This window comes from Cavia porcellus, unplaced genomic scaffold, assembly GCF_034190915.1.
Source record: "Cavia porcellus strain 051 isolate PalLab524CR breed Dunkin Hartley unplaced genomic scaffold, mCavPor4.1 scaffold_2, whole genome shotgun sequence".
In the NCBI taxonomy this organism is placed as follows: Eukaryota; Metazoa; Chordata; class Mammalia; order Rodentia; family Caviidae; genus Cavia; species Cavia porcellus.
In genome coordinates, this window is record NW_026947485.1 from 69187770 (window position 1) to 69206940 (window position 19171).

The following is a 19171-nucleotide window of genomic DNA, read 5'->3' on the forward strand; positions in this document are numbered from 1 at the left end:
AGCATGCTGCTTGACCATATGTCTCCATTAAGAATGATGAGTTGGTTCCAGATCTAGTAATTTTTTCTGCCAAGTAACATTCGGATTTAGGCTTTAGCCTTCTTCTTATTGGCGTTTTAATACTTTAATACATTGTTTGTTTGTTCATTTGTTTTGGCCTTATCTGCCAAGAACTGGGCTAAATCACAGAAGTTTGATTTTCTAGCAAAGCTATTTCTTCCCAAACTGGCTGCCTAATCCACATAGATTTAAATCCTAGCTATTACTCTTTTTCTAATGTTTCCCATATTTATACCTGTGTAGTCAGGAGTTGCAAGGACATATAGGACACATCATTTATAGTATTATTTATAATGGTTGCCCAGAGTCAAATACAAAGAAAGTGCAGGAAATCTATCCACAACACTAAAGACCTAGGAAAATCCAGCTGAGGGCCTGGATCCCATGGCAATAACCTGCATGAATTCAAATGAAAACTCAGAGCCCGTGACGATGACCCATGCAAGTCTGTTTCATGGATCTGTGCTGGGAAGCCCCCCGGGTCAGTGGTAGAAGCTAGAAAGCCTTTGCAGGGTGAAGGTCTGTGCCAGCATGCTGAGGGTTCTATATTGAAGCTAGGAAGTGATGCTCAAAGTAAGTACCAGGGCTCCTCCGAAAAGAACCACAGCCATCCTCAGTGGCATTGAGGTCCTGAGCTCCTCTGATGATGAGCACAGCTGAGCACTTATCAGGAAGCCAGTGTGACAAGCTTCTCCTGGAAATTAAACAGCACAGAGCCAGGAAGCAATGCTCAAAGTAAGGACCTTAGCTCCTCCAAAGTGAACTGCAACCATTCTCAGTAAAAAGGCCCTGAGCTCCTCCTCTGATGATAACAGCAGAGTTCGTATCAGGGAAGCCAGCATTGGTTCTCTTTTAGAGAACCAATGACTCTAATACTCTGGAGAACCCACAGCACTATTCTTCCTTTCCAGGTCTCTTTTTCATGCTGGCAACAGTCCTCAGGTGGGCCATCCACACTCGATACCACGCCGATTCAGTTCAAAAGCAAGTTTTAAGTTGACCACCAGTTACCAATCCACTACAGTACTCAATGGGGTTTTATTTTGTGTTTCCTTTTTTCAGTCACCTCAAATAGTTTTTGTAAGTATGCAGCTCCATAAGTCACTTTTCAGCCTCACTGGGTTAATAAGCTGCAACAGTACTCATTATGACAAAGTGGAACAGAGATGCATAAAGCTACATACACCCTTTCCGTCTTCAGCCCCTTTCCCTCTCCACAGGCGAAGGTCTTGGACTGGCTCCACGCAGCTTTCGCTGCTCACAGGACTGTGCACAGGCCCCCTTCAGCGTGAGCCCCCCACCCACCCAGGCACTGAGTTTGCAGCTGCAGCCACTGCCCACTCCAACAAAGATTTTTTTTTAAAAATTTTAGGAGGTTCAGAGTATTTACTAAGCTCTCAAAATGTACCTAGCACCACTTCAGCTACTGAAGACTCAGGAGAATGAAACACCAGGACCCTATGGCTCATGAGGAACTTGCATTTTAATGGGCATAACTGGGCCATAAAAATAACAAAATAAGCAAAATAATTTAATTTCATATGTTCTGGTTCTCTTATTTCTTGAAACAGCACAAACCACAACTTTAGAACATCTAAAGTAGAAACAGGACACAGATTTGAGATAGTTTAGATAAAGACTAAATGATTGAGAATTTCCAGGAAGCTCTGGGAAGAAACCACAGCAGTGCTGGATATAGGAGTAAATTAATCAACCAGAATCCTTGCCCTATAGAATTGTTGATGTGAGGAAGAAAATAACAGATAAGAAAGCCAGGAATGCTTTACAGCAGAGGTTCACAAATTATTGACTGAGGGCCAAATGGGCGGGCTGTCTGTGTAAGTTTTCCCGTCATGCAGCAAACGCACTTGGTTTTGTATATTCACGGCTGCTTGCAAAGGCAGGTCTCTGTGATAGGGACTTCACCAGCCACATGCCTGTTTATTATCTTGCCCTTTACAAAAAAATGTTTGCCAACCCCTGGCTCATAGATGAATTATAAATACACACAGAAAAACAAAGATACATATGGTCCATCATCTTGATCTTCAATTCTCCCTGCCCCATTCATCACCCTGCCTTAGCCCCCTACGAGGCCAGAGTGCAGAGGAAAGTGGGGTGATACAGGCTGAGGAAATGGCAAAAAGGATTTTACTGGCCTTGTAAGCTATTTTGTGGGACAGTAACTGTGCCTTTGTATTTTAGGTTTTTAATTTCCATTATTTTGTGCTTGCTCTTTGCAGTGACTGTACCATAAAGAGCTTAATTCTGTAAGTCAAGAAAAAGTAGTTATAGATGGCAGCTTTAAAGCATCAAGGATGATGATAAATGACTCAGGATTCCCTGTTTTGGCAGTTGGAAGAGCTGATAGAATAAACAGTTATTTTAGCCAAAAATGAATGTCTGTTTCACATTTGGTTGAATCTTTCCTTTTTAGAGAGTTTCAGATCGCTGCCAGTGCTTTGCTTGCCTTCCACAAGCCGCCAGAAGACAAGCTCCCTGTGAGCCAGGGTAGCGTGAAAACGGCAGAAGCTGCTGCCAGCAGACCTGGCGCGCAGTGCAGCTGCCACTTGTCCCTGACCGGCTGCGGAAGCCTCTGCAGGTGATTTCACTTCCCTCTGTCAGGGTCTCTCAGTTATATAAGCCAGGATCACAACACACATCCTGAAAGTGTGCCTATGAGCACTGTGGGAAACAGTGGTCTCAGCTGGGGGTGGTGCTCCCGCAGGGAACACTCGGCAATGGCGACATTTTTGGCTGTGAAGACCAGAAGGGTTGCATCTAATAGGAAGAACCCAGGGGTGCTGCCAAACATCCTACAATGCACATGACATTTCTTCCACAGAAATAATTATCCAGCTAAGAATGGCAATAGTGCCATGGTTGAGAAATTCAAATGTAAGATGACATAACTCAAAAGTGCACAGAATCTCAGGCACACAGAAGATAGTATGATAGTTTTTTGGTTTGTTTATCTGAAAATGTTACTTTAGTACACATTTGCAGTACACAGTGATTACACGTATCCTAGGGAGTCTGCATACGTAATAAGCATCTTCATTGTTCCTTTTGTCCCCCTGCCCCGCCTTCCGTACCCTGGCCTCCAACTCTTCTTTCCTCTCCCTATTTGCAAAAGCTCTATCCCCAATTTTTCTCTTCAATTCTTTTTAAACCCCTTTTTCCTTCCTTTCCTCCTCCTTCCCTCCATCTCTTATTCCACTTCCCATTTAGAAAAGATATCTCTACTTCCTAATATTTATCTTTTATTTTGCTGCATATTTATACTTTTGGTTTCTCATTTAGAGAAACAATGCAATATTTCAAATTGTGCATCTGATTGTATTTTATGTACTATTATGGTCTCAAGATGCATCCATTATGAGAAAATATGAAGAATCAAGATATATCATGTACAGGTATCATGTACAGGTACAAATGATGAATGCTATCTTTATGTATATCTAAAATATACCAATAAAATTAATTTTTAAAAATGCATCCATTTACCTAAAATGCCTCAACTTTATCCTTCTCTGTAACAGAAGAGTCCTCCATTGTATACAAATGCCACATTTTCTTTGTTTATCTGTAGATGGACATACAGACTATTTCCAAGATTTAGCTATTACAAATTGTGCTGCTATAAATATGGGTATGCACACATCCATTACAGTACGATGACTTTAACTCTGTTAAGAAGATACCTAGAACTTCTAGTTTTAATTTTTTGAGGAATTTTCATACTGATTTCTGCAATGACTGTACCAGTTTATATTTATACCAACTATGAAGAAATGTTCATTTTTGTCTACAACTAGGCCAACATTTGTTATTAGTTGATTTCTTTGTAACAGCCACTGTTTTGGAGTGAGATGAAAACTCAAGTGTTTTAATTTACGTTTCTCTAATGTCAGCAATGCTGAACATTTTTTAAACTCTTTATTGGCCTTTTGTATTTTTTTCATGTGAGATGTGTCTTAGTCATTATAGATGCCTGTTTCTTGACTGGCCTTTAAATTAGGAGGGGGATACTTTTTTTGAGTTCTTTATATATTCTAGGTATCAGTCCTCTGTCTGAGGAGTGGTGAGCAAAGTATTTTCCCCATTCTATGGACATGTCTTCACTCTGTTGGTGACTTCCTTTACTGTACAGAGCTTTTAAATTTGATTAAATAATATTTGTTGATGCTTAGTATTATTTACTGTGCAATCAGGGTTCAAAAACTCTTTGCCTAAATCTAGTATGCTGTATCAGTCAGTCAGTGTATACTAGAAAATGGACCTAATGCAAGATATTACATAAGAATTTATAAGACTGGCTAACAATGGCCTCCACAGTCAGGTGTGGAAGAGTGCAAAAGGGCTGTCTGCACACTGGAGACCACAGGGTCCAGCCAAAGGCCTGGAGCTCACTGTGGTGTCCCATGCAAATCTGCATCAGAAGGCTGAAGAGTCTGCGCTGGACTGTCTGCCAGCAGAGAGTGTTCAAGGTGAAGGCGAAGACTGAAGCTCCTTCCAGGAAACAGAAGGGAGCCTTCTTCCTCTCTCTTCCTTTATACCTTTCAGGTGAAGTCCACTCCAGGGTGGGTCTTCTGTCTTCAGTAAATCCCTTCAGCCACAACCAGAACTATTTGGATCCAATTTAGTTGGATGTTTCTTATTCAGTCTCACACAATCAGTTAGTTTTGAGCTGTGTCCTCAAGAGTTTTAGCTATTTTAACTTCCAGAAAATTAAATGTTCGCTTTAATATTTAGATCTTTGATCTATCTTTAGTTTAGTGCATGGGGAAAGATCTGGGTCCAGGTTCAATCTTCAACATATGGGCTACCAATTTCCCCAGCACCACTTAGGAAAAAGGCTGTCTTTCCTCCAGTGAAAGTATTTGGCTCTTTGTCAAAGACAAGATAGCTGAATATGCTGAAGTTGGATCTACAATGTCCATTCTGTTCTAGTGATCCGCAAGTCTGTTTTTATTTTTTCCAACACCATGATGTTTTCACTTTGTAGATAACTTGAAGTCTGGGACTGTGGCGCCCCCCTTCTCCTTGTTGTCCAGAATTGCTGTTGCTATTTTAGGTCTCTTCTGGTTCCAGATGAATGTTAGCATTGCTGTCTCTAGTTCTGTGAAGAATGCTATTGGTATTTTGACTGCAATTGTACTGCATTAAATCTGTGTAAAAGTTCTGGAAGTGTGGCCACTTTGACAATATTGGTTCTGCCTATCTAGAAACAAGAGATATCTTACCATTTTCTGATACCCTCTATAGTTTTGTTTTTCAGAGTATTACAGAATTCTTCGTAGAGGTCCTTTACTTCCTTGGTTAGGTTAATTCCTATTTACTTTTCCTTGATGCTATTATAAACAACACTATTTCCCTCTTGGTGAGTTTGCTGTTGCTGTACAGGAACACCATAGATTTTTGAGTGTTGACTTTATATCCTGCCACTCAACTCAATTTGATTAGTTCTAGCAGTCCTTTGTAGGTGTTTTGTGTCTCCTATGCAGACAATCACATCATTGGCAAATAATGATCATTTAACTGCTGCCGCTTTGCCATGTGGAGCTAGTTGATTATGGAATAAAATCTACAAACTGTGAGCTAAATAAATCTTACTACTCTTAACTTTAGGCATTAGGCATTTTATCTCAGCAATCAGAAAAATCACTAAAGCCTCATTTATCTATATGTCATATTCTTTTTCTATGGCTTGGGAAATCTTCTGCTATAACTTCTGTAAACAGTTTTTTTTTTTTTTAAAGTCATTGATATCTTCTGATTTTTCATCAATTCCAATTAATCATCTTAGCTTAGTCCTCTTTGTAAGACTAAGAAATTGCTGGATCCATTTTTCATTGGCCCTCGGTATTTTTAAGGTGTCTCTCCTTAGTTGACTGCCAAACACAAGCCTTGTCTTCTAAATCTGACACTCTGTCCTCACAGACAGGTTGATTCTGTTGCTCATACTTTCAATAAAAATTTAAATCTCCTGGATTTCTGTTTGGAATTTATTTTTTAATACAAAGTGGATATTGGCAAACCCTAAGAACTAATAATATATATCACCCTTAACCACAGAAACAAGATCTATAGTTACAGCACAAACTCTAAGACAAACCAGATATTGATACACATTAAATATCTGTTCAATAGAGCAATTTTACCTCCAATAACATCAGAACAGTATCCAAACCTAAGAGTGATATAGTTAACTATTTTCAGATTCTTAAGTTGATGGTTACACTAATAAGGATAAAGGTTACAGGAAGAGGAAGCGTGAAAATCATAGAATTTGAAATATTAAATAGTGGAAAATGGGAAGGAGGGCCTGAGATGTAGCTCAGAGGTACAACGCCTGCCTAGCAAAAGTGAGGTTGTGAGTTTGATACCTGGTACCAAAAAAAAAAAAAAAAAAAAAAAAAAGAATGAATGAATGAATGAAAGAAAGAGAGAGAAAGAAAACAGGAAGATGATAAAGTTAAAATGAAAGATCCTGTTAAGAAGTAGCATTAGCCAATAGCATTAGGTAACAGTAATGAGGGAAAAAAAAACCAAGGAAAAGGACAAATAATAAAAATAGAGATTAGAGGAAAAAAGAAAAAGTAGTAAGGAAACAAATTAAAACAGAGACAGCAAGAAAAGAAAAAAGAGGGAATAAAAAGAGGACCTAATTAAACAAAACAAGTAATAATAAAAAACAAGAGCTAAAAAAAAAAAGTTGATAAATCTCCAAAATCCACTCCGCAAAAATAACAATACAGTGGAAAAAACTGAGTTAAAAGGAGAGAAGGAAAAAAATTCCTATATATTTCCAAATGTTCTCCCAGAACCAACCAGCCACATTCCTCCCTGCCCCTCTGTGTAGAATGTGGTAACCCCTGTTCAAGGGGGAGATGCTAGCAGGCCAGCATCAGCACTGGGTGGCAGATGGAGACTCCAGCAGGCATGGCACTGGTCTGAGCTCAGGACAGACTCTGCAGAGTTGGGGTCACTCAGCAGAGACCCAGCGCACCTTTGAATGTTATGGTGTACAAGATGGAGACTCTGCACCCAAGGAAGGAACAGGGTGCCTGATGTGAGTGGGGGCTCTACAGCCTGGGGTACCAGACAAGAGATTCATATGGGCCTGGGGTGCTAAGTGGAGACCCAGGTTGCCCAGGACTGGAGCTGTACGTGGGTCCAGAGAAAATACAGGGCGGGCGGTGACTGCTGTTTGGAGATTCAAGAGACTGTGCAGTACAGGTGGGGACTCAGAAGGAACCAGTGTAGTGCTAGGTGCTACATGGTGATTTTGCCAGGCCTCCAACTGCTCTATAAAAATATCCACACTGGAAACACAGAGATGTTCAATCTCAGAAACAATGTAGGATGTTACACCAGGTTAAAAAAAAAGACTGAGTTCTTTGGAAAAGGTAAACCCAAAATAACTGTTAGTCTTGATGTAAAGGTTTAAATATCTGAAAACAGATGTGAAGATATAGAGCGATGCAGTCTCAATTCCATGCACAGTAAGACACGTAGCGTATTATCACAGTTACAGGATAGCTTTCACTCCCTTGACAACAAATGCAAAAGACACAACAATTTATCAAATACCTTCCTGGCTTGACAAACAAGGGTAAACTGTACACCTGAATCAAAGATCAGTACCGCTAAAATCACTGCGTATGCTGCTCCTCAGAAAGGCCAGGTAGCAAGTGGGGCCCCTGATGACCGACAAGGCCCAGGCCCAGACTCCCTGACCTACTTCATACTAGACCCTGGGCAAACCACTGCAGCTGGAAATATAATGTAACTACACCTCCTAAGATATGGCGGGAACCTTATCAGCGTCTAGCTATTCACGGTCTACCTGCCCAGGCTTAGCAGTGTCACTGCCGCATTCTCTCCATCCTGCATCACTGATCAGCTTTTATTTACCTTGCACTTTTGGCAGCAGAGCCCATCACTGCACTGGGAGTCTTGAGTCAGTGTGCATTTCTTACAACACTCCGCCCCTTCCAGGACACATTCCTAAGGGAAGTAAATGTGCACAAAACATCAGTGAGTGGTGTCATTTTCCTAAAACTCCTCAAGTGCACCAAGTTTCTAAAAAAAGTATACAGACCCACAACAGTCATTTTCATTCACAGATTCTACCAAATTTCCAAGCATAACACTGGCCCTGTACATGTAAGTGTATGGCCCTCAAAGGACCCTGAATTACCTAAAAAGTCATCTTTAGGATGACTAGAAACTCACCGCAGATGTCCCACAGTCACACTCCTCCCCAGTCTCAATGAAGCCATTGCCACACTCTGGAGGGTCCAGAAGCTATGGAATGAAAACCAGAGAGGGAACTAAAATACAAAGGACAATGGCAAAGACTATGAGAAACCTGAGTGCCACACCAACGTGTGTGCCGTACCTTCCAGTCACCCCAAGTACATTTTGCTTTATCCAAACTAAAAGGCATTTCTAGATTCTTCTAGAATCTAGAAATTCAGAAATGCCCACTTATATATCCATTTCATGTTGAATCTATGGATATAGCTTCACATATATTCACAGATGTAACAAGCACAACAAGGAAGACCAAAATAAAAAGAGCACCTAGTCACCAACTAAAACCAAGTTTAACAGATTCCTGAAATCCACTTCAGTCAAGAGCAAGGGGTTTGGAGTCAGAAGGTCCAGATTAAACTCTGGGCACAGGCCTGGGGCATGGCTCCTGGGCATAGCATGTGCTGTGCTCAATTTCCAGCACTAAAATAAAATAAAATAAAATCTTGGCACAACTATTTAGACATAATAATAGTACCAGCTATCCATTTAATTAATTAGTGTTCCAAAGTTGTTGTGTGGATCAAGTTTAACCATCTATGAAAAAGCCCTTTACTAACTATATTTTCCTCTTGAAGTTGTTTTACAGATATGAAAAGCATCACAAAAATTAATATATCCACTGATCTATTTACTATTGAAAAAAAACATGGCACCTATTAACACTGCTTCGCAGAGAATGGCAAACAATAATTTTGTGTCAGAGATTACAGCAATGTCCAAGAATACATTTTAGGTGTGTTTTACTAACTCTCCATCAATTTTATTATGTTTTGAATATAATTTGTCGTATAGAAATAGACAAAATTAGTAAATAATTGCTATTAGCTACATATATAAAGCTTGATTCAAAATTAGTTTTCAATATGATAGACTGAGGGTATATACATTCTTTTAAAAAGACATACATACACTTTCATAAGTAACTAGGGCACAAAACAAAACAAGATACAGAAAATAAAAGAACTCTACTCATCTATCTGTATTGTTACCTCAGAATACAGATATTCAATATTAAAATATCCAATATTAAAGTTGATATTGAAAGTGTAGGTATTTAGCTTATCAAGAATACATACTGAGAAGCCAAATTGAAAAGCTCTTTTTGTGTTTATAACAACTAGGAAGACTAACAATTAACAATTCTTGATCATACTTATTACCTTAGAAGGTTTGTTGAACAGGCAGGTCCCACCTCCACTATTAAGGAAGTCATGATATTCTTCAATATTACACTGGGTAAACTTTTTGGGTAGATAATAGCTGTAGGAGAGCAGAAAATCAATAATTGGGTACAATATTCATCTACTTTTTTAAATTAGTCTTAACATTGAAGATCATTAAAATCATGCATTTTACATTAAAATCAAAGAAGGAATTCCACATAGGTAGAACACTTGTACTCATGTTTAAGTACTGCATTCGATCAGTGTATTTCTAAGTTCTTCATTCAGTACTACTGGTGAATATGAATTGTTCACTATTTACACATGCATTTAAAGAAAAAACACACATACCATACTATAAATTAAATCAAGGACAGTTTGGAAAAATATTTTCAAAATGAGTCTTAAATATTAAATCTGGGCCAAAACCCAAAGAGCAGAAAATTCCTCAAAATAACTGACCTACATCTATAGGTATGTCAGGTCATAAAACTCAAAGAAAATTAAGGAATTGTTCCAGACCAAAGGAAGCTGAAGAGATGTAAAAACTAAAATGTGCCACCTCTTTCTGACCCTTGTACTATAAATGATATTCTTAAAATACAGAAGTCTTATGTGAGAGGTAAGAATTTAAGATTGTACTGGCTACACTATGGTTCTATAAGAGAGTGGTTTTGGTTTAGGAAGTGCACCTTTAGGCGTTTGAAAGGGCACAAAGTTAGCATTTTATAATTCAGAGAACAATAATTAATCTTGCAAATCTGCCTTAGGTTTGAGATTATTTAAAAAAAAATGTATACCAAAAAAGTAAAAAAAGTACAGTACAAAAAAGTCTCCTTTGAGAACAATTAAACTACATGCATTAACGATCTGCAAAATGTGCCCATTCTTCGATTCAGTATTGTACTTTTAGATTTTTTCTTAAAGAAACAATAAGCTATGGTCACAAAGACATATAGACAAAACTATTTATTTAAAAAATAGACAAAAGTAATTTATGTCAGCAAATAACATGACAATAACCCAAATGTTCTCTAGTAAGAGAACAATAAACTATGATATGTAAATAAAATAGAGTATCATGAAGCTTTTAATAGTCATAGTGCTGAAGAACAGACTCAGAAAGCACTCAATGTATAATATTAAATAGGAAATGCATAAATAATTATATATCTAGCACAGAGCAAATTTATACAACAAAAATAGAAATGAAACGAAGTTTCTGAATTAACATATACTAATATTTTACTATTAACCGTTGTTAGCACTGGGGAAAAGTAATATAAATGTTATTTTCTGTATCTTTCAAGAACTATTTTTTAAACATTTATTAAAAGAGAGGACCAAGATAATAATGACTAATTATTACAAAGCCTCTCCATCAAGTCTGTAAGGACTGTGTCCATTTATAATATTTCTGCCTAGTACAGTGGTTAATAATCAATTAATGGAATTTATAATGATTATTAACCCTAAACTCATTGTTGAAGCATTTCATGTCAAGCTATCGAGATAAAGTTGTCTTGAATAAGCTGTGCATTTTTTTCTTTATTTCTTTCACTCCCTTGTCCTAGTAGATATAAATTTTATTCTTAATTTAACAACTGTCTTCCACATTTACTTCCTTTTCTCTTCAATGACTATCCCCTCACTGATGATCTTAACATTGTCCTCCATAATGCATCATATAAAAGAGGCAATCAAAATATCCAGTGGATGTTTACATTTTTAAAAATGCATTACACACTGCCATTAGTCTTCCTCGAAATACTCCTCCTTACTTTAAGCACACTATCCCATCCTTCTTGCTGCTTTCCATCGCAGGTCTGGAAGTTTTCTCTCATTAGTGTCTTTAGGATGTGCGATCAAAAATATGTAATTACTGCTGCCAAGTGCCATTCATTGGAAGAAAGAGTTTTATAAACTTTTTTTTTTTTTTTTTGTCTTTTTCCTTTTTATCGGTACCGGGGATCGAACTCACGGCTGCCTGCTTGCAAGGCAGGCGCTTTATGCCGCTAAGCTAAAACCCCAGCCCCTAGAGTTTTATAAATATTGCAGTGTGTCCTCATCTACCCTCCCTAGATCTGGCACCATGCAACTCCTGGCTCTTCCTCGAAGTCAAAATGACCATGAAATGTGAACATTTGGAATCAATTCAAGACAGTGAGGCTTCATAACAGCACCGCTGAAGATATTCAAGAAAGAGGACTTCCAAATCACATACCTCTATATAAATGCATGTATTTGTGTGTATACATACATAAACAGATGTACACATACATATCTATCCTTTATTCTACTGATCAAAACCTGAGATGACTCCCTGTGCCAAAGTAAAAGTCACAAATGCTCCCTACAGGTCAAATTTTCCTTGCAAAGCTGCCTACAAGGGTCACAGCCCAGCGCAGCTCCTGCACATGATAGAGCAGGGAGCTCGTCCACTGTCCCTCAGGTGGGAGGGACGTGACACTGTTCCAGCTTATGCAAGCACTGTTTACACGTTAACACCCGTGTCCATGTGCAGAACTCTTACCTTAATTTCACTACATCTGACTTCCTGCAGCTTCCACATAGAGTTGTTCTTAACTGAATCAAATAAACCTCATTCCTCTACTCAGTCTAATCCTTCAAACATCCGAAGGCAAACACAGTCTTTCTCCTGCATCTGCCTTCAAAGTGCTGTTTTCCAGGAATAACATATATATATATATGTGTGTGTATCTTATATATATCTCTTATATTCAATATAAACCTTAAAATTGTAATTTTTACACCTTTAAATAAGACTAACAGTTTTCATTCTAACCATAGTTTCCAACATTTAGGAGTATAGAAGACCATCAGAAAGCAAAAATGTGAGAGAATGTATACATGAGAATACATACCATGATTAGTATGTTGGGTGGTATTTGTCACAAATTGAACTAAGAGTCATACCAGATAATGTTTCATATAGCGTTTCTCTTGCTTGCATCTTTTTTGGGGTGGGAGGTCTTTCTGAGACAGAGTTTTACTCTGAAGTTCAGGTTGGCCTTGAACTCACTCTAACCCAGGCTGGCCTCAAACTCACAGCAATCCTCCCACCTCAGCCTACTGAGTGCTAGGCTTACCGGTGTGTACCACCATGCCTGGTTCTTTTTGCATCTAGTTACTGTAAGAAGAATTTCAATGCAATGAGCTACAAATATCAGGAGACAGCCATTTGATTTTGCTCTGAAGTATGGTTAGAACTAAGCAGATTGCTCATGAAAATCTTAATAATTCACCAGAACAATCAGACATAATACAGTAATTGGCCTTTAATGGACAAGTTCTCTAGCATAAAATTTAGTAATTTTTAGAAAATTGTATCACTTCCTTTCATTATTAAAACAAAATGTCCAAAGACATTTTTAAAAATATTTCATATATGTATGTTGCCTCCATCATTTATTTTCCTTGTCAGAAACACCCTGAGAACTCAAATTCAAGTTTATGCAATAAATGTGTTGAAAATCAAGTTTATGATCTGAGATATAAAATATAGATTAATATAAACTGTAATCCCTTAAATATGTATAACTAAGTAGCAAGATGAGATAAGTACAGAATTAAATTGCTACACCGATGTTAAAAATTATAGTAAGCCTTGATATAAGCTTTATTATTATATAATGATTATAATAAATTAGAAGTGTGACTTCAGAGAGGAAAAAGGAGAAAACCATTCCACAGAAACAGAGTATTCAGGAAATCAAAAAAAGCTGAAAATTCATGTATAATTATGATAAGAGAATTTTTAAGAAGCCAAAAATCCATGGGACTATGGTTAGCAAGTCAAAAAAAATGCTTGAAACCAATGCATCATTATGGTTAGCAAACAGATCATACTCATACAGAAAATGAGATTGCAAATGGACACAAAGAAAGATTATGGATGTCTAACTACGGAGGAAGAACTCTGAAGCCTGTTCTTTCCACAAGGCAGACTCCCAGGCTTCGGGCAGGACGATGGCACTAGAGCTCAAGCCCATACAGTCCTTTCTCAGCACGGATTCATCTCATGTCTGTGGGACTACGCCTACAGTGAGATGCCTCTCATATAAAATGAAAGCACACAGTTAGGGTTTCTAATCCAATGTCCACCTGGATCTTCACTGATCACAAATGGGCATTTGTAAACTGACTAGATTAGCAGGGCCTGAGAGCTGACTTCCTGCTAGGCAGCAGGGCCTGGTCAGAAGAGACGGGTCACAAGGGTATGGCCTGGAAAGGCTCACTGGGTCTCCTCCCTGGCTTCTCCCTTCATTGCATCTCCTCTGGTTTGCCATGGTGGGATCAGCTGTCTTCCTCCATGGCCCTCTGCCACGCTGGCCTGCGTCAGAATTGATGGACAAAAACTTCTAAAATGTGAGCCAAAACAAACCTCAACTCCTTCAAGTGGTGGGTGTGAGGTACCGTACCCTAGCAAGGAGGAAAATAACCAAGATACACACACCCTCCGAACGGCAGTATAAACTGGAGTCCAGCTGATGGTCCCCTTGGCTGGGGCCGAGGGACGCTAACTGACACAAGGGAGAACAAGACACAAGGTGCAATCAACCAGGAAGGCAGTGTTTTACTTTTAAAACTGAGTGAAACAGGTGTTCACTGTTTTATTCTCTTTACTTTTTATTGATGGAAATGGGGCTCAATAAAAAGAGGAGAGAGAGCGAGCCTAGAAGCTGAGTGTTTTGAGTGAAATAAAAATAGCACAGGATGATCAGAGTTGAAAGTCAGGTAATAGAAATAATCCTGGGGGGAAAAATCCATTTAGGAAGAACAGAAGCCCAGAGCTGATGGCGGCCGGTGGGTGAAGGTGGCCAGTGTGATGAGGACAGCCTGCACCACACCACGAAGCCCCTGCCACAGGCTGAGCTCGGCCTCTGTGGGTCGCAGGTGTACGAACTCAGAGGAAGCTGCAGGTCCATGCTGTCTTCCTCAGTTTCCCAGCACAACACTATCTGTTACCTATTCAACTAGAGCTGAAGCAGAAAAAAAGAAATGAAATGAGGAGGTAAGCTGAAGGCCAGCAGTGGTGAACCTATGGCATATATGTTGTTTTTCCTAAACTAGACCCCACTATTCAGGCTGAACTGCTGTGTTGGCACTGGAAGATAAACAGGTGGGTTTAGGATAGCCGTATGGGTGCTCATCTCTGAAAGGTTCGCATCAGGGTGCAAGCCATCAAAAACAAACTTATTTCTCATTTCTTAAATCTCTAGCCTAGACTCAACGCTTTAAAAATCACTGAGATCTATTAAATTGACACTGATTCCTTTTTTCTTAAATAAGAGATTATTTTAATCCAGATGTGGTACAGCATACCTGTAATTAAAGCACATGGGAAGGTGAGACAGGAGACTCAAGACTTAGAGTCTAGGCAGAGCTACATAGTGAGTTAAAGGCCAGCTTGGAGCACACGTAAGGACTATGCCTCAAAAAAAGAAAAAAAAAAGAGGCTATCTTTGAAAATATTTTATACACAGGATCATTAAAAATATTGACTTCTGATTTTCTCCTAAATGCTGTGGGAAGAGTTCATGCAGTGTTATTAAGTATCATATGTCTAAAAAGGCAACAGCACAGCAGATAAATGTAAGTTATTTTCAACTAAAACGGCTCACCCAGTGTCTCCCATTATGCATCCCGACCATGTGTCGTCACATTTACACTCACCTAAGAGAAAATGAATATGCAAACCTTTTCATAAAGTGAACACAGTTGTACTGGTTTCTAGGTTTAAAAAAATCACCTACCCTTTATCTTAAAATACTCATTAGAAAAGTAACACTTGCTTTCTAATTCTGCCTACACTTTTAAGTTTTTATGCAATTGTAACAACAAAAAGATACTCTGACCCTATCAAGTTTACATAATTTTCAATTTTAAAAAAACTGTCTTTGGCATTTTAACAAATGACAAAAATAATGAACTATTCACTTAACATGAACTAAAGAAAACCAAGTACCAATGAAGGAGGGAAGAAGATCTCGGTTTTGCAGGCCTCCCAGGGTGTTATTACAATGTTTTGCCCACTTTTCAAACCCTCTGCATCAAGACAGCAAGGAGTGGACTACACAGATTGAGCAGAAGGACCTCAGAATCAGGAATGCCTGCATACAAACCTTAGTTGGACACTTAACATTTATGTGATCTTGGAGACATTTTATTTCAGATCTAGTCAATGAATATATAAAATAGGTCTAAAAATGGTGTGATTAGCTTTAGGGTTAGAGAATCCCAATGTAGGCAATATACCATGCATTCATCTGTCAAATAAGAGTGTTCTAGAATTGCTAAGTTATTATATACAACTATGCTTATAAATTTACTAAAATAATAAAATGCTACAATCAAATTGTTTCTCTAAATGTCTATAATGTGACCATTCACAGAGAAGCAAATTTGCACACTTGGGAAATGATATTCTTCACAAATGAGAAACCTAGCACATTTTATTAGATCCTTATATTACAAAGCCCATCATGAGGTTTGATCCCGATGAGGGATTTCTACCTCTGTGGCCATATGTTTTTAAAAAACCTAATAAAATACTATACCTGAAATAAATGCCTAGAATTCTCTAGTAGGTCATTTCAGATTACCAAAATAAACTCCAGTTTTGCCCTTTCTTAGGTTAAATTCAACTATGAATTTACTATTACATGGCTTTAAATGTTTATTATGCAGGCAGAAAATTTCATCTATAATATAAATATTATATTTGAAAACAACATTTTGTACCCTGGCTTATTTATTTTTTATCATCACCTATACTCTTTTGATTAAGTAACTGAATCAAAGAATCTCATCTACAAAACACTTAACAGAGAGTCTATTTTAAATGCAGTTAAACCACACCTGTACTATAACTTACCGCTTGCTAACTTTCTTTTGTCTGAGATAATACCAATATTATGGGCTAATGATTGAGCAAGTGTAACAGCCATTAAATCAGTTTTCCCAAACTGAAAAAGAAAAATAAAATACATATAAATGCAACTGTCATTTAAGAATAGCTAGAGAAAGATATAACAATATATTTGAAAATAAGTGATTTCTAAATATTTTCTTTAGCAGAGGCTAAACACATTACAAGCTAGTGCCAAATGTACATTTCGGAAGTAGTAACAAGAAATAAATTCATGTTTGATTACATCTTCTACAATTAACCAAAAAGTGATAATAATCTATTCTGGGGTTTAAAAACTAAAATATAATTCTCTCCAAAATTTCCCCAGGAACATTACTAAAAAACTTAGTAGTTGTGTGTGATTAAGGTAGTCTTTGGAATCACATAAAATAAAAATAAATGTGAAAAACTTATTTGCAACTTGTTCACCCTTATGTGTCCATCTGTACTCCTAAAACTGCCTCCAAATGCAACAGAAGGCAGTTCCACAAAACAGGTACACGATCAGCAGGAAGCAGTGAGGCCTGTGGCTGACAGTCAATGAAGAACTAAGGATATTTATTCTCACTACAGAGCCTCCCTGGCATTTTTCTTTTAGATCATTTCCAGCAAACTTAGAGTTTCAAAGTAAAAAGAGCCCCTTTGGAAAACCTCCTGTATCTTTTTGTCTTCAAAATTTGTCAAATGCAGAAGAAAAAAGAAACTATCTCCTTGGGTTTTTAGGTGGCAACCAAGTGCTCCCTTCTCATTCTCTGGAAAATCATTCAAAGTGACAAATAGGGCATTCTTTTTAAGAAAGGTTAAGGTACAGATTCTCTGTATAATATGTAAATTACTTTATCTGGAAATTATTCAAACTAGAACATGAGCAGAATTATCAGGTGTTAGTTTTCACTATTCTGTTTTCTGGACATGTATAGTAAACATATTGGTAGCTATTAAACATTCTAACATCTGGTGTAATGGGATGTTGAGAAATTATCTTAAGTATTAGGAAAGCATCTTCATCCATCAGAGCACTTTGCACTGCACAGATGTTCACACCTACTTCATTCACGCCTCCTCCTTTCAGCAGCGAGCAAATCCCACCAATATAAGCTGCCCCGCTCCGGCTACTCTCAAATTGACTCCCCCTTTTAGAAAAACAAATGAAAAATACTTACTGATCACAGTTCAAACATAACAGCACCTCTTATTATTAATCTCAAATTTAGGTATACGTATTTTTAATTGCCAATATTAATTTGCACTGATAATTGGCACTATGAGAAGTAAACAAAATCACTTCTGTAGAATGCACCAAAAATACCTAACTTGAATCTGATAGTGAGAAAAGACTACACATTCCCACAGTGACCAGGGGTCTATAAAATCATCTGCCTATACTCTCCAGAAGAGTTATGCTCAAAATGAAAAAAGGTTGAGAAAGTCTTTCGGATTAGAGAAGACTAAAGAGACATTAATCAAAATGTGTGATACTGGATTGGTTGTTGGTTGGGAAAATATTAGTAAAAAAGGGAAGATTAAGACAACTGGTAAAATGTGAACATCGAGTATAGATTACAGAAGAGTTGTGTGTCAACATTACATTTTAGGGCTTTAATAATGGACTGTGACTGTCTAAGAGAGTATCTTTATTCTTAGAGAATACACATTCAAAGATTCAGTAAGTAAGCATCCAATAGATGGACAGAAAGATAGAAGGGAGAAAAAAAGGAAATAACAAAACAAAGAAGGAAAAATGTAAATAATTAATGTGTCATGGTGAAGGGAGTATGCAATTTTCCTGTAATATTACTTACAGCTTTTCTTTAAAGCTGTTATAAAAGTTAAAATTTTTTCTTTTACCTCCAATTATAACTATCTTCAACTGCTGACTTTAGATGACAGATTTTTAAAATCGCTGTGATATATATTTTATATATAAATTACCAAAATGAACATGAGAAAAAAAGATAAGCTCCAGAAATGTAGCTCTTAACTTAGAACCAAAACCAGAAAGAACAATAACATTTCAAAGATAACAACTTTAAAGAGTATTTATCTATGTTAAGAATACCCCATGAGTATAAGAAGTATTTTTATTTATCCAGTAAATGTACCAATTACATTTCTTAAAAATTAAATGATGAAATAATTTGAAATCAAATTACTGAAATTTTCATGACAATTTCAAGCAATCAGCTCTCTCAAATATCCTGCAATGTCAAAGCATAATAGTATTATATACTAGAAAGAATGCAACTTGGTCAAAAGTAATTGAGATTCAACATGGAACCAAAAAAGTAATAAATCATTATGCAATTTACGTACGAAAAAAGATGAACTGCATCGCTTTTCTCTTTGATAAAATCCCTCCTGTACTTCATAAACTCACGTAGGGTGATCAATGGATTTTCAGATATGGCAAACTTGTTGTCAGCCGCCCAGGTTTCCATGGCAACCAATACTATTCTTGTCTTAAGCTGATCTTTATATATCTAGTATATTAACAGAATGAACACAACAACTGTACATGTAGTAAAATCAGTTAGTTTATGAACAGGACTACAAAGCACCTTAGGGAAACTCCTCCAGTTACTGTTCTTAAAAAGGATAATTATTCTAATTTATATACATTTCCTTTAAATAACAGAGAATCATACTGTTTACTGAGTAATACCCAAAAACTGAAACGTCTTTTAGAAAC

General features: G+C 37.4%; 1 protein-coding gene across 31 annotated transcripts in view; it reads right to left on the minus strand.

The window, feature by feature from the left end:
• The window catches only part of Adam22 (ADAM metallopeptidase domain 22), a 237521-nt gene that overhangs the window by 49021 nt on the left and 169329 nt on the right, over positions 1–19171 (minus strand). For all 31 annotated transcript variants that reach the window (XM_063243307.1, XM_023567362.2, XM_003475083.5 and 28 more), the window contains 7 exons: positions 18796–18962; positions 17531–17615; positions 16447–16537; positions 15194–15245; positions 9546–9645; positions 8302–8373; positions 7981–8073 (listed from right to left, as the gene is read on the minus strand). In XM_063243307.1, coding sequence (XP_063099377.1) covers positions 7981–8073; positions 8302–8373; positions 9546–9645; positions 15194–15245; positions 16447–16537; positions 17531–17615; positions 18796–18962 — 660 coding nt within the window. The remainder of the gene's footprint in view (positions 1–7980; positions 8074–8301; positions 8374–9545; positions 9646–15193; positions 15246–16446; positions 16538–17530; positions 17616–18795; positions 18963–19171) is intronic.